At 43.8% G+C, this 14,688-nt stretch overlaps 1 protein-coding gene across 5 annotated transcripts in view; it reads right to left on the reverse strand.

The window, feature by feature from the left end:
• Positions 1–14,688, reverse strand: part of sorcs2 (sortilin-related VPS10 domain containing receptor 2) — a 298,265-nt gene that overhangs the window by 37,798 nt on the left and 245,779 nt on the right. For all 5 annotated transcript variants that reach the window (XM_065950852.1, XM_020652884.3, XM_065950853.1 and 2 more), the window contains exons 7-8: positions 13,966–14,084; positions 9,147–9,236 (exon numbers count right to left, since the gene is read on the reverse strand). In XM_065950852.1, coding sequence (XP_065806924.1) covers positions 9,147–9,236; positions 13,966–14,084 — 209 coding nt within the window. The remainder of the gene's footprint in view (positions 1–9,146; positions 9,237–13,965; positions 14,085–14,688) is intronic.

Genomic DNA, 14,688 nt, shown 5'->3' on the forward strand with positions numbered 1-14,688 from the left:
GCTGTCAGGTGGAGCCCCCTTAGGGAGGTTTCCTACTGTCATTGCGAAATTTGCACATTTCCACTGCTGTGGGGGCCCCCCTACCTTCCTGGGGCCCCAAGCAGTCACCTATTGACAGGCAGCACCTCTGGCTGGGGGTTTAGGTCCGGGATGTTTCCATCTATAGAAGTACCTATGACACAAGTGTTGAGCGACAGCGGTGTGAAAATGGTCTTCTCGTATCATACCAACGGACTACCGGCGTCTGCTGGACGGGAGAGTTATTTCCTCTCATGCATGTGCAGAACGTACGTGGTGGTTGGCCGTCCGCTGAAGTCTTTGCGGTGTGTTCTAGTGTTCCACAGTCGGCCTTGGTCGCCACTAGTGCCACTCTGCCGTCTGCTTGGTGTGTCAGGGCCTTTACCTAGCGCTAGTTTTCCTTCACCACTTGGAATCCTTATAGTTTGTTTACCTACTGTAAGTGTAAGCTTCATAATGTCATTACCACAAGGGGATAACTGAATATTTGACTACCTATAACCCTTTACGTATCTGATTTATATTTCATTATGCTCCTTCTATGACTCCACAGCTCTTTTTTCCCGCAGTTTGCACCTTACATTTTCAGATCAACCCGCGGCTGAGCGGCAGGTTTGAATGTTCCTCTCTTCAGTTTGAAGTCTTTGAATCCAGCAGTGAAGAGGATTATGATGAATATGGCAGCTGAAAGACGCTTTCCTGTGCACTCAGTGATCTGACGTATAAGAACACAAACTTAACTGCATGGATTTGGTTGAAATGATTCAAAGAGTTTTGCTTTTGTGAGCTGCAGCGTGTTCTGTTCAATAGATGTGTAACACTGTGTGTGTGTGTGTGTGTGTTTGTGTGTGTGTGTGTGTGTGTGTGTTTGTGTGTGTGTGTGTGTGTGTGTGTGTGTGTGTGTGTGTGTGTGTGTGTGTGTGTGTGTGTGTGTGTGTCTGTCTGTGTCTGTCTGTGTGTGTCTGTGTGTGTTTGTGTGTGTGTGTGTGTGTGTGTGTGTGTGTGTGTGTGTGTGTGTGTCTGTGTGTGTCTGTCTGTGTCTGTCTGTGTGTGTTTGTGTGTGTTTGTGTGTGTTTGTGTGTGTGTGCTAGACTGAGGCGGATCGTCAGACTGTAAAATAAATTTCGAAAAAAGCCAAAGTCTGAAAACTGCACAAATGTTCTGAAGGATTGATATCAATATTAAATTCAAGGAACTTTTTAAACTTTCAACAAATGTGTTCAACAAGCAGAAACTGGTGTTATAGTGTTCGGATCGCAAGAAAGGGCCGGAGTAATGAATTATAAAAAACAGACCAAACTTCAAACAGAGTCTGAGTCTTTCTTCAACTGCTGAACAAACAGATGTGAGAAGCCAAACATGCATAAAAATGTCTGCAAAATAAGAAACTGCAGCTGCAGAATAAAGTCTAACTGGATTTCCACATCTCATCTTTCACTAACGTAGATGAGAAGACGCAGAGTCGGGTTTTCTGTCACAAACTACTAAAGGTGCATGACGAGATCTAGCTCCTACAAGTCTACCTCAGGTCTACATCCTTCAGACCTCCATCAGTCAGAAGAGTATCCGGACTTAATCTTCAATCCCAGGACCGACAGAACTGAGCTCTTTAAGTTTGCTGCTGCCGTTACTTGGAATGAGTCACAAATACAGCTGAAACTTAACGAGCTGCTCTCATTGGACGCTTTTAAGAGGATGTTAAATGACTTGGAGTCGGACACATCAGCTGCAGATGTTCTCCCTGTTGTGTTTGTGGGAGATCAGGACAAACATTTGCTGTTTAATTTGTTATTCATATGTGTGGCTGCTTGTTGATTGTGTGAAACTCTGTAATTTGTGCAAAAAGCTCAGCAACACTTAATTTGACTCTGATGCCGGTTTATTCAAACACCGGATTGACTAGATCACCTTTGATCCAGATATCCTCACTATAGCAATGTTTACATTTATTTTATCAGACTAAAATCTTTCTGACTGGGGATTCCAACGTCCTCAGCTACATAAGGGGATCTTGTTAGGCCGTGGGTATAGATGCATCAAACTTTTAGTTTTGACAGGCAAATGGTCCAGTTTGGATTAGAACCCACTGCCGCTGTGACGAGGACTATAGCTCCTGTACAGGTGGCGTTTGACTTTAACACTACAGGCTAGGCTATCCGGCGCCTCAAAGGTAAAAGAGTGTTACTTTGCTAATGGTAATCTGGGGGATCTTTTATCCTTTACTGTAATATGATTAGGGAACCTTTAGTATGTCTGTAAAGATCAACTGCAGAATCTAGCTTGTTCTAACATTTTACCCAGTGAACCACCCAAAACTCAACCTTGTGTTAGCATCATCCTGACTCCTTGGATCAAAGGGGTCCCTCTTCGTTAGATCCCGTCTGATTAATTGACCAGCTGATAATCTCGGCTGATATTAGCATATCCAGTAACTATCGTATTGTATTTCATCACAGAGATATGTGCAGATATTACTTGATTTATTCACCAGTCAAAAAGCAATTATTTTGAGTATCGTTGTATTACACTAGCAGTTCTCTTTCACCAGCAGAGGACGCTATATGGATTACAAAGAGTGTCAAGCGGTGATGCATGTACCTGTGTACCTGTATTCTCTGGTATATGATTGGAGTCAGTGGCTTTTGAGTTGGGCGTTTACATTTCACCATGTCTAAAGAAGCCAAATGTTGGACAATAAGGGCAAGAACAAGACAAATTGTCATTGGAAATATCTTCCTCTGCCTATTGTGTTTGCAAAAGGCCACCTTTGTCTTTTCAAGTGAAATGTCCTTTACCTTCCTGACATGAAAACGCAGGATTCCTCTACCAGTGTCCCTCCTGTTGTTGCTGCATCACTGAGTGCCCTCTGAAACAAACACTCTACATCCATCTCTGTCAGGACCAGCAGGGCCACACTCATCCAAAAGACAAAGGGGGTAAAATATCACAGAGGGTCTGAGACGCTGCACGAGCCACTGGAAGCAAAAACAACCTCCTCTCGGCAACAAAAACTTCCCCTTCACTGAACTCATCATGTCGTGAATAACACAAGAAAGGTAGAGACAGAAAGAAATAATGAGAGGGTGAAGATTATTATTAATTTACACATGAATGGAAGCTTTCTCTGTGCGGGGACGTTACATGCACATCCTCAAAGGCGTGAGAATATTTTGAAGTGCTGAGTAAAAATAAGTGTCGTGATTAGTCAGCTGTAATGTACACACAGCCACAAAAACCCCACGCTGAAGGATGAAAGCCAAAACGAACGAGACGCAGGAGGTGCAGACGGGCGGAGGTGAAGGTGAAGTGAGAATGTGAAACAGATGTTGGAGCACTCTGAAATATGTTCTCTGACATCTTATGTTACTTTTTAATGTACCTTCACTTACTGATGGCAAAATGAAATGTGCTTTGTAAGAATTAAAATGTTATGTCAAGTATTGGGGTGAATGCTAAATGTCTATATTCCCTATTTGCATGAACCAGAGGATTCACAGGATGACCTCTTGACCCCCATCAGAGTTCAGGAGAAAAAGCCACCAAGTCCGACCACATTGTAATGGGTAAGACCTCAATAACCATAACAAATCAATAGGTTTGGAGTGGATCATCACAGTGAGACTTTTTGACTTTCAGGGAAGATTGTCAGACCAAAACAAATTCTCTCATGGGACACACCTCCTTCATCATCCCTCAGCTCCCCCCTCCCTTCCTGTTTCACCACAACTGTCTGTGAGACGAGTGCAGATAAACGTTTGTAAACAAGATTCGGCGATCAAGTCAAGCATTGATCCACATCTCAAAGTTGATTCGGTTTTTATCCATTTGTTTTTTTAGCACTTTTCTTCAGTTTGGAAAGTGTGTTGGTTCTCCTTCCACACTCCACACTCCCTCATTATGCCTCTACCAACAGCGTGCCTGAGGTTGCAGGGCGGGGCAGGGCGGGGCAGGGCGGGGCCACACCCCCACGTGAGCAGGGCTTACAGTTAAGGGGCTTTTTATACCTTCATTTTAAGAGTGAGGACAGTGGATAGAGTCAGAAATAGGGGAGAGAGAGAGTGCAGAATGACATGCAGGAAATTATCCAGATTTGAAACTGGGCCGCCCTCTTGAAAGACCAATGCCTCCTTACATTGGGCACATGCACTAACCACTAGGGTACCGATGTCCCGACGTTTGAAGCATGTGTGAGCCTCTGAGTGAAACATAAACAAGCTGCATCTCAGGAACGAGTCCTCTGTGCGAGGGCTGTAAACACAGAGCTCAGAACAACAAACCCAGAGGGAGTTTGACTTCACTCTCAATCTCAAGTCATTCCCCCACAATAAAATTACATGAGCTATATTTTATTTTTCAAAGTTTAGGCTCCAAAAAGACAGTCTACAGACCAATGGTTGACCCCCCAGTGTCTCGGTCCACATCCGGTAAACGGTATATCGCTAAACATTTGCTAAACACAAGTGTACTAGTCCCATACTTGTGTGATTTCTCACACCTCTGACGGAAACTCATATGCAGTCATTACAAGTTTATTTTGGACACATTACACTCCTTCATTACGCGCTCCTTATTGCAACATCACTCAGACTTGGTACATAATGATGTGAGAAGTGTCTTCCTCATTCCATTAAAACGGCGGACAACATCTGATGCCAGATTTCCCTCCGCAGTCAGCTGTGACATAATGGCCTCATCACTGTGCTCTCCTCTCTCTCGGCAGCGTTGAGCTCATTTCTTTTCACACTCTAACAGATCCCATTAATCATGAAATCATCATCGTGCCCCCTGGACATTATTCACACTGAATTCTGTTAACAAAAGGTCTTTGATACAGTTAGACCACACGCTTCACCTTTAAAGGAGACTTTGGTGGCTTCCCTCTCCCGTTAAGCTTTCTTAAACATCAAGTCTCTTACTAGTCTCTAAAAGCACATGAATGATTTTTCCTTTTTGTCCGAACCTCCATTAGCTCTTTGTGTTTGGTTTTGCACTGGAAAGTTTTCACCTTCTCTTTGTGATACCGGTCCTCGTTAAGCCTGTGCATCTTAAGGCCCTGACACACCAAGCAGACGGCAACGAACCACTCGTATTATAGGTAGCCTACTAATGGAGAATAATGTCTGATAAAAAGTAGAAAATGGCGCTGGTCTTTTAGTGGAAAAAGAAAAGAAGACAACTAAGGAGAAACCACCCTAATGGGTGACAGCATGGATACTACAGCAGCATGCTCAAGGAGCTTTACAGAACCTGAGAGAGCTGGAGAGAAATGAAACCTCTGTACAGCCAATCAGAGAGATCCCTCTTACCAATCGCCCACGCCGATTCAATATGTCGAATCAGCCAAAATGGGGGCCGACTAGTATAGCGACAGAGCCGCAAAAACTAGGGGGACGACCGCCTGACAATCTCCTTTGGTGTGTCAGGGCCTTAAGATATTTTAATAATGCTTACCTGTAACTGACTTTTTATGCTCATGATACCGTCTTCCATACATAGTTCATATTACTCTAATCAACACTTTCTGCACTTACATGTCAAAGAATATTCCATGTGTCAGGGCATGTTGCATAAACTGTTGTTGCACTTCACACACAGTATTCATTGATAAGTAGTCTGCGGAAACAATCCCCAGCTGAGTAATCAAGACTCACTTAGTGGATAGGTTGACTACATGTTTGGAGAATCCTTGTCACCAATTTAGCTGCATAACTTTTTTATGCATAATGTTATGCATAATTATGGAAGTGACCGATCTGACTGCAAGCTGGTGTGTTGTAGCTGTTTGTCAGGAAGCGTAAGTCTTGCCTAAGCACCACTAGTTTGCCGGTGTCTATGGTTGACCGTTTGCTTGTGACTGCATTTCCAACATGGCCACCACCATAATTGGGCATCAAAACTGTGCTCCAAAAACCAATGGGTGATGTCACTGAGACTATGTCCATGTTTTGTGCAGTCTTTGTTTGCTAACCAAGCTAACACTAAGTACTAAACATTTTCTGTTCCTTTGCCCCCGCTCCTGCCCAGACTTCTCATCCGATAATGGCCCATTGTGGCTCTAAAAGGAGCAGACAGAAATTACCAAAATGCAAAATTCAGGATGAATTACACTTAAAAAAAAAAAAAAAAAAAAACTGATTATGAAGACTGCTCAACAGCTCATTGTTGGCCTTTTAAAAGTATGACTAAAGATCTGAACTTCCTGACACTAATACAAGAGCACTCGATCGCCTCTTTTAGAAACTACCATTAAAAACCAAGAGCGCTGACATTGTTGCCGTGCCACCAGAGATGACGCTCTCTCACATGCACACGCAGGTTGTACTGTGTCACTGAGTTCGACATCGTGAAAATGTGATTAAACACGTGGTGACAGAGAGCAAGAGACAGGGTAGAAGCAGAGCAGAAAGGGGACAATTATTACCTGTGATTTCACAGCTCAGCAAGCTGTGTGTGTGTGGACGTGTGCGTGTGAGTGTGTTATGTATGCATGTGTGTGTGTGTGGTTAATCCATAACTCGGGTCAGGTCTCGCAGGAGAGCCAAACTGCTCTCTCTGATGGCCTCTGCATTTTTCATCCTCCAGCCTTTCAATTATTCACGGAGGAAAAACATCCCACTCCGAAAACACTCCCCCCCTCTCTCTCTCTCTCTCTCTCTCTCACACACACACACACACACACACACACACACTTTTGCTTACTCTCCACCCTTTCATCTCTCACTCCATCCCTCCTCTCCTTCTCTTTTTCACCCCTCCTCCCCCCCCCCCCCCCCCCCCCCCCCTGCTGTGTCCCTCAATCTAAAAGCATGGCTACGTGTGACCTATCTGCTCACCCAAGTAAGAGGACACATGTAGAGAGAGAGGGAGACAAGAGCGAGAGAGAGGGAGAGAGAGAGAGAGAGAGAGAGGGCGAGCAACTAGGGCGTACTTTAACTAAACACACACTGACACACACCCTCATACACATTCATTTATCCAGCGCCTTTTTTACTGCCACACCTAATCAAATCGATCCCTATTGTCTCGACCTGTTGGAGGCAGACCAAGAGTACGAGTGTGGGTGTGTGTGTGTGTGTGTGTGTGTGTGTGTGTGTGTGTGTGTGTGTGTGTGTGTGTGCGTAATTCAATCACTTTCACCTTCCTTGAGGATCACAGAGATGCTGTAGCTGAAGTAGTCGAGCAATTGAGGCATAAGATCTCTCTAAGTGGTGGGATGTAGTGGAACAGGAGTAATTCTATATATTTCCTGAAGTGTGTGTGTGTGTGTGTGTGTGTGTGTGTGTGTGTGTGTGTGTGTGTGTGTGTGTGTTAAAGTGTGTGTGTTGGTGGAAAACACACTCCACACAGTCCCCTCTGACAGCGTGTCGATGGCAGTGATTGTCTTAGAGGTTTTTTTTTCTTAGTTTAAGCCTGAAAAATACATGAGGACCTCTCCCTGGGCACTGCGTTCAATCAGAGGGGGTCAATAGCAATCGGATGGGTGTCGCGCTAAAACGGCCCCCCGTGCATCAGGCGCTGACAGCAAAGGTTCCGCATTTATCGTCTTTGCCTTGTCAGTGACACGGGATGCGTCTGGATCGATGATTAGTGGTGAATATTTTATGGGAGCGATCGTGTGTCAGGACAGCGGAGGGCTGATTCTGGTATAAGTGCTCTACTAACATCTGACACCAACGAAGAAGAAGAATATAGTGTTAAGAGGGCTTTAAAGGGAATGAAGTGGAACTGAATAACAAACTTTATCTTCAGAGGGCAAAAAAAGTTTGTGCTGGATCATTTTTCTAAGTCACTTTCGATTTTGAAAGTAGCATTCCCTCTGTGCTCCCTCTAAAGCCACGCCCCTCACTTACATGCACGAGCGCCGTTGCTCCAGAAGACGACCTCAGCTCATCTCTTGCATTGTGTAGAAACTACGTCGTCTCATGTCTCATTCAGCGGTAAGTAAACTCACAGTATAAAATCTGTCATCGGTGACACACTTTGAGTGTGAGCTAGAGCACGTAAGGGGTAAAGAACGAGCAGGGAGACAGGGAGGCGTGTGATTGGTTCATCAGATTGGTACCTCGTGGCAGACATTGGTCAAAGTTTTTACAGACTTACAAACTGATACAGATGACGGATTTTCTTCGTTCCTATTTCAGAGAACATGAGTTATTAATTTCTGCCAGGACCTAAAGGCAATTTCAACCAGAATCTTAAAAAAGTGGATCTGGAGGAAATTACCAACCCTGCCTTTAACTAGTTAATCCTGATTAATCTCATGCTGTTTTTTTCTCTTCAGGCTCCCCGTAGATAAGTGTCTCCCTGTAGTCTCAGTGATGTAAAAGAAGGACACTGCTGCATCTTTGAATGTCTCATTTCACTTTAACAAACTCTCAAACCAGTCCAAAGTAATATCCACCTGATGACATCACACATTGACCTATCTTACCTTTCCTTTGGGCTGTTTGATGTCAGTTTGGGATCCCTGACCACTTCCTGTTTCAGTGCTTAACTTCCTGTCCTAACCTTTCATCTAAAGGAAGGGCCTTACTTTATTTCAAAATAAAAGCACGGTTGAATTAAAACATGTAAAGAAGCTAAAGAAGGCAGAAACATTTGAAATAAAAGTTGAACAATTTTTAGTTTCAAACGTGAAATAAAGGAATTTCAAATATGTTAATAAAATGCGATCAAGAACGTTTGAAATTAAGCAAGTAATCACAATTAAAATGTTTAATCTTTGACAGCCCCTACAAAAATTGATGTGGTAATATATATGCAAATAATGTTTCCACCTGGCTTAAAAGGGAAGTCAGAGATTACATTAATCTTTTCTCACACACAAAAAACAGCACCATATTCCTAAATGATCTCAGGAAAAAATGTTGTATATTATTTCCCATAATCCTTTGCAAGAAAAACAGGAAGATGGTAGCGAAATCAACATTTTTTTTCACCTGTTTTGGAGTCATAAACATCAGAGACAAAACCTTAAAAGTTGAGTGTTTTCTGTAAATTTTCCCCATATTTGAAGTTCTAACCAAAAGCAACAACAGTGTTTTAATATGTTATTAGCTGATGGAGAGTCGCAGCGCTCTGAGCTCACTCGAGCCTCTGAAACAGAAAATTCTAAAACACTGACTGACCTTTGGCAAGGCGTACTTGGGAAACCTCATCTGGACGAACTCGTTACGCCGATAGGACACAAAGTGCTTGGTGCGATTCCCTGTAGTGACCTGGAAAATGGATGAAAAATAGAATTAACCACAGAGTCAACTTTTTTTTATTTTTATACAGTTCTCCAAAAGTTTCCAACACATTTTGTGCGACTAGTTTCTGATCTCTACATAAGTCCATCTTAGCGTGGACACAATAACATCAGAAAAAATAATAATCAAATGAATGTATCCTAACTTTGAGTTTAGTTCATTGTGTGGTATATTTTAGTCAGCATGAACAATTTCTCTCCAACAAGAAAACACCGTCCAACATCACTGTGTCCGACATCACTGTGTCCGACACCACTGTGCCCGACACCACTGTGCCCGGCACCACTGTGCCCGGCATCACTGCGTCCGACATCACTGCGTCCGACATCACTGCGTCCGACATCACTGCGTCCGACATCACTCTGTCCGACATCACATCACTCTGTCCGACATCACATCACTGTGTCCGACATCACTGTGTCCGACATCACTCTGTCCGACATCACATCACTCTGTCCGACATCACATCACTGTGTCCGACATCACTGTGTCCGACATCACTCTGTCCGACATCACATCACTCTGTCCGACATCACATCACTGTGTCCGACATCACTGTGTCCGACATCACTCTGTCCAACATCACATCACTGTGTCCGACATCACTGTGTCCGACATCACTGTGTCCGACATCACTCTGTCCGACATCACATCACTGTGTCCGACATCACTGTGTCCGACATCACTGTGTCCGACATCACATCACTGTGTCCGACATCACTGTGTCCGACATCACTGTGTCCGACATCACTGTGTCCGACATCACTGTGTCCGACATCACATCACTGTGTCCGACATCACTGTGTCCGACATCACTGTGTCCGACATCACCGCAGGCCTGTTTGAACGGTCTCCCCCCTCTGATTATGAAAGAAACGTTGGCAGGAAATACAGTATATCTGATGACCTCCAGCTGACGGGAAGTTTTTGATATGATTTAGCTGCTGGTATGCTTGTGATTAATCGTGATTCTGAGTGTGTGAGAGAGAGTGAGAGAGAGAACGTTTTTGCCGGTGTGTGTACTTCTTTTTGAGCTTAGCATAACAGACAACTGAAATACACATTATCTAACTTCAACCCCAATATGTGCTATTTTTCTTTTGACAATTGTCAACGCTCTGTCCTGATTTACCCCATACAATGTGAGCTCTCAGGTCAGTCAGGTCGTCCAGTGTGAGCGCATAAATCATGAGCTGTGGTCGTGCATCATAAACAATCAGCCGTACGGTGTGAGCCGACGTCTTACCAAGACTCTTTTTTTTTTTTTCAAAAATCATACAGTGGACGGCAGCTTGAGGCCACAAAAACAGGGCACCATAATGTATATATTGAGGACTACACATAACAAGTCCACAAGCAAAAGACGTATTTCCAAAAACATGAGGCAGTCAATCGACTAGTGTGCAGCCAGTGGAGGAGCAGAGTTCACCATCTGCTTTTTGTGACTCACAATTTGCTGGTAAATAAAAAACAGGGAAAAAAAACACCCCGTGCTACACAGACTTTGGCATTCACCTCTCAAAGTGGGACCTTTATGGGTGAATCATGCTGCCCTCCTGCTGAGCGAGCTGATCAGAGACGCTCACAGGGTGCTGAACCAGAATACACAAACAGCCGAGGCGTCGCTTTAGCAGAGGAAGCTGGGTGACAGAGACAGCGCCTGGTGACTGACAGCGGCTTAAACAAGAAGTGAAACATGTCACATCCTGAGTGAAGGCTTCTGAAACACACTCCCTGTCACCGCCTTTTGTGAGGTGAGTGGCGCTTTAACTTTCAGAGCTGCTGCTTTGAAAAACCTGACGTGAAAAACTTTCTATTCAGCGTTTCTATTTTCGTCTTTGTGGGAAAAGCTTTTTTTTTTTTTTTTTCTCCTCATCCGCTCTTGGATATCTGAGCCGGTATGGTGTGTGTGTTTCAGATTGAGCTGTGATTACAACCACGGTCTGTGATTGAAAGGAGAAGACCGGCATGGCGTGTTGTAAATGCTGAACAGTGATGAAAAAGTGATGAAACAATGAAAGTCGGTTTTTAGGGGTAAGATCCCCTGAAGGAAGCGCTATCAGTGCGTTTTCAAAAGGCAGCGCTTTCTGAAGAACGGCTGAGGGAGGAGACAGAGTGTGTGTGCGAGTACCTCGATGAGACAGCGTTATGAGCTCTGACGCTGCAAAAACCTGTCTTAAAGGAAAAATTGGGTATTTAGAATCTGCTCCTTTTCTTCCACATTGTGCATTGAGTAGATGATGACGTAGATTTAAAGAGTTGTGGACCTGCTCCAGTAGATCAGCCCAGTAGATCAGCCCAGCCACATATTCCTGATACCAGACGAGCAAGAGAAGTTCACTTGGAGTGCGTGTTTTTGCCACTGACAGGTTCGTCTGTTATTCCAAGTGTCTGACAACGTTACAGAGAGAGAGATAGTTCTTCTTTGGCAAAGAGTCAAACCCTTACTTCTCACGGAAACAGCCGTAACATCCTTGTCTTTCAGTACAAGCAGACTCCTTTGATGAAAACAGGATTTTTTTATCTCACAGAATGCAGGACGGTGATGATGTGGCGCGGCTTTGAGGAGTCTTTTTTTTTTGTGTGTTTGGTTTTCGTTATTGTTTGTTTCGCAAACGTTGTGTTGGATCCTAACCAGGGTGAAAGTAGTTTGGGATTTTTGGGGTGACCAGTGGGCTAGTGGTTAGCTTGCGCACCCCACGTACAGAGGCTGTAGTCCTCGAAGTGGGCGGCCCGGCCTGTGGCTCCTCTACTGCATGACATTCCCCCCTCTCTCTCTCTCTCTCTCTCTCTCTCTCTGTCCCTGATATCAGACTCTATCCACTCTCCTGTCTCTAAAACAAAGGCACAAAAGGCACAAAAGGCACAAAAATAAATCTTCAGTGCTTGTTAGTTAGCTTAGTTTTCACTATTCCTTCCTTTTATTTCCTTACACATTCTGCATTAAAATATAAAATCTTGAACACAGGGGTCTGCATTTTCAGCATGTGAAGGGTTTCTGTTTGTAGTACATTTGTAGACCGAGCTGTATTGACCAAGACACCAGACTTTGGTGTGTGCAGGAAAAACAGTCGGTATGGACAGAAAAAAACTAACAATTCAGTAGTATTCTGATGATGATTAATTTGTCTCTAAACTCAGATATCTTCATCAAAGCGTGGCCAACAATCCATTTAAGATCAAACATTTCAACTGATCCACAAACACTGCTTGACTTTTCACTTTTTACAAAATCTGCATCATGATGTTAATTTCTTGTTAATCACAAGATTCTTTCAGGGCTCACACCTCTGAGGGGAGCCGGAGTGAAGCTGCTGTATAACTTACTGTTGAACTGAGACTCACAGAAAGAGATGAGCGAGCGCTATCCTGGGATGTTACCGACCAAGAAATGAAACGCCACACAGAAAAGGAAGTTGGATCACGCTAACCTCCGGGATCACTTGAATTACTGAGATGTTTGGACGCGTTCTCAGAGGCATGTATCGTCTATCAGACGATGATAGACGATGATTGTTGATGGGTTTGGAGATTGCTTTCTCGCAACTTTCAACCTCACGCCGAGATGCCAGACAAGGACGGATTGAGAAGAACAGATGGCTGATGTCACCATACTGTCATCTGTTGGTTTAATAAAAGCCCCGGCTAAAAAAACTGGAAGATTGATTTAATATCTACCCAACATACTCTGCACGTGTAGGAAATATAATGACAAAGAAAACCTACAAATGTTCTCTATCATCATTTATCATCTATCATTTTAGAATAATAATAATAATAGTAGCAATCCCCAAAAGGACGACTTTAAGGGGGCTTGTAGAGGTGACGCAACGAGTTTGAAAAACTGAATTAGTGGATCCAATAGAAAGACAGAAAAAGAATCAGCTAGGAATTTAACATGAACAGGAATATAAAGGATAAAAGGTGGATCCCTGCTGCTGCTTGGGAAGTGATGAGGAAACAATTAGAGCTTAAAAAATGTCCACACATCAGTCCCACGTTGGTTTCCAGTGGGTCAGTCATACTGGGCGAACTGTGAGGATTATCCCTGGAGGATAATGGAGCAGCCCATTGTTTCCTAATGAGGATTTAATTCCTCTCACACACACACACACTCATATACACACACTTCCTGTATCCCACCACTCCTTAGGGATTCCTCTCTGCTCTGTCAGCTGATGTGCATTCTGCAGTTATCACATGCAAATAGGATGCAGCGATGGGCCTGCTCAGAGTGTACAGTACTGTACTGCATGGCAAGTCCATTATAGACAAGGCCAGATTAATTCTGCACAACGTCCCGAATACAAACTCTTTTACATTTCAGGCCCGCATCGCTGTGCGTTATCTGAGCCGCCGAGTTTATCAGTGACAGAGACGGCGGCCTCCGTTATGTCTGCAAACGCAACAACAACTGAATAGATACATCGACCGATACTAAAGAAAGAGCACCAATGCTGAATGGTTAAAAAAAAAAAAACGTTATCCGGAAGACAACCTCAAAGCTGAAACAGTTTATTCTTAAAATACTTTAAATTACAAAAGTGTGAAAAGTTAGGAGCTGCAAGAATGTCCAAGCAAAACATCTGGACCAAGTTTTATCCCCTGACAGCTGCTTCATTAACACAGATACTTGTGTTTTAATTCAAGGGGAATGATCTTTCCTCTTCCTCTCAGCTGTTGTGTTGATGTTTACCTTGACAAATATGTAGTCGTCCTGCACCAGGAGGGAGTTGTGGTCGATTTTGCCGAGGAACTGAGCCGTCACCATTTTGTCTGAACAGTTCTGGATCAGGCAGGTGACATACAGGTAACCTGCAACAACACACAGAGGGGGTGGGGGGGGGGGGGGGGGGGGGGGAGAACAAGAAAACAAGGATACTGTTGGTAAAATGTCAGAAAATGTTTCAGCTACATCATACTTAAATCGCTCCTTCTGGAGAAATCTACTGAAACAGTCAAAATCTTCAAGAAAGCTTTTAGTCATTTAGAGCCCAAAATATAAAAAATGAGGGCCAACCTTCAGGATTCATGCTGACATACTTGCACAAATGAAACATGAACCTGCTGTGAGTGACCTTTAATGGCCATGTAGGAAGTGGGGACAGGTAGTGAGAATAACTTCATTTTATTCTCAGTCAGTACATTTCCATAAAACAAGCCACAGACACAGACTGAGACGAGGCCGTCGACTTGGACTTGGACGAAAAGTATGGGAGAAAACCAGTGGATGTGAAAAATGGAGACATCATTTTCCAAACTCTATCAGATATGACAGCTTCCCCGCAGACATGCAGCCGCTCTCGCATCCAAATGGCCAGGAGGGATTATCCTCTCAGAGACACACGGGGAGGTTAGCGCCTGTTACAAAGCTCGCCCAGTATTCAATTTCAACCAGCTGCTGCATCAGCAACATAGC

This window comes from Labrus bergylta, chromosome 22 (assembly GCF_963930695.1).
Source record: "Labrus bergylta chromosome 22, fLabBer1.1, whole genome shotgun sequence".
In the NCBI taxonomy this organism is placed as follows: Eukaryota; Metazoa; Chordata; class Actinopteri; order Labriformes; family Labridae; genus Labrus; species Labrus bergylta.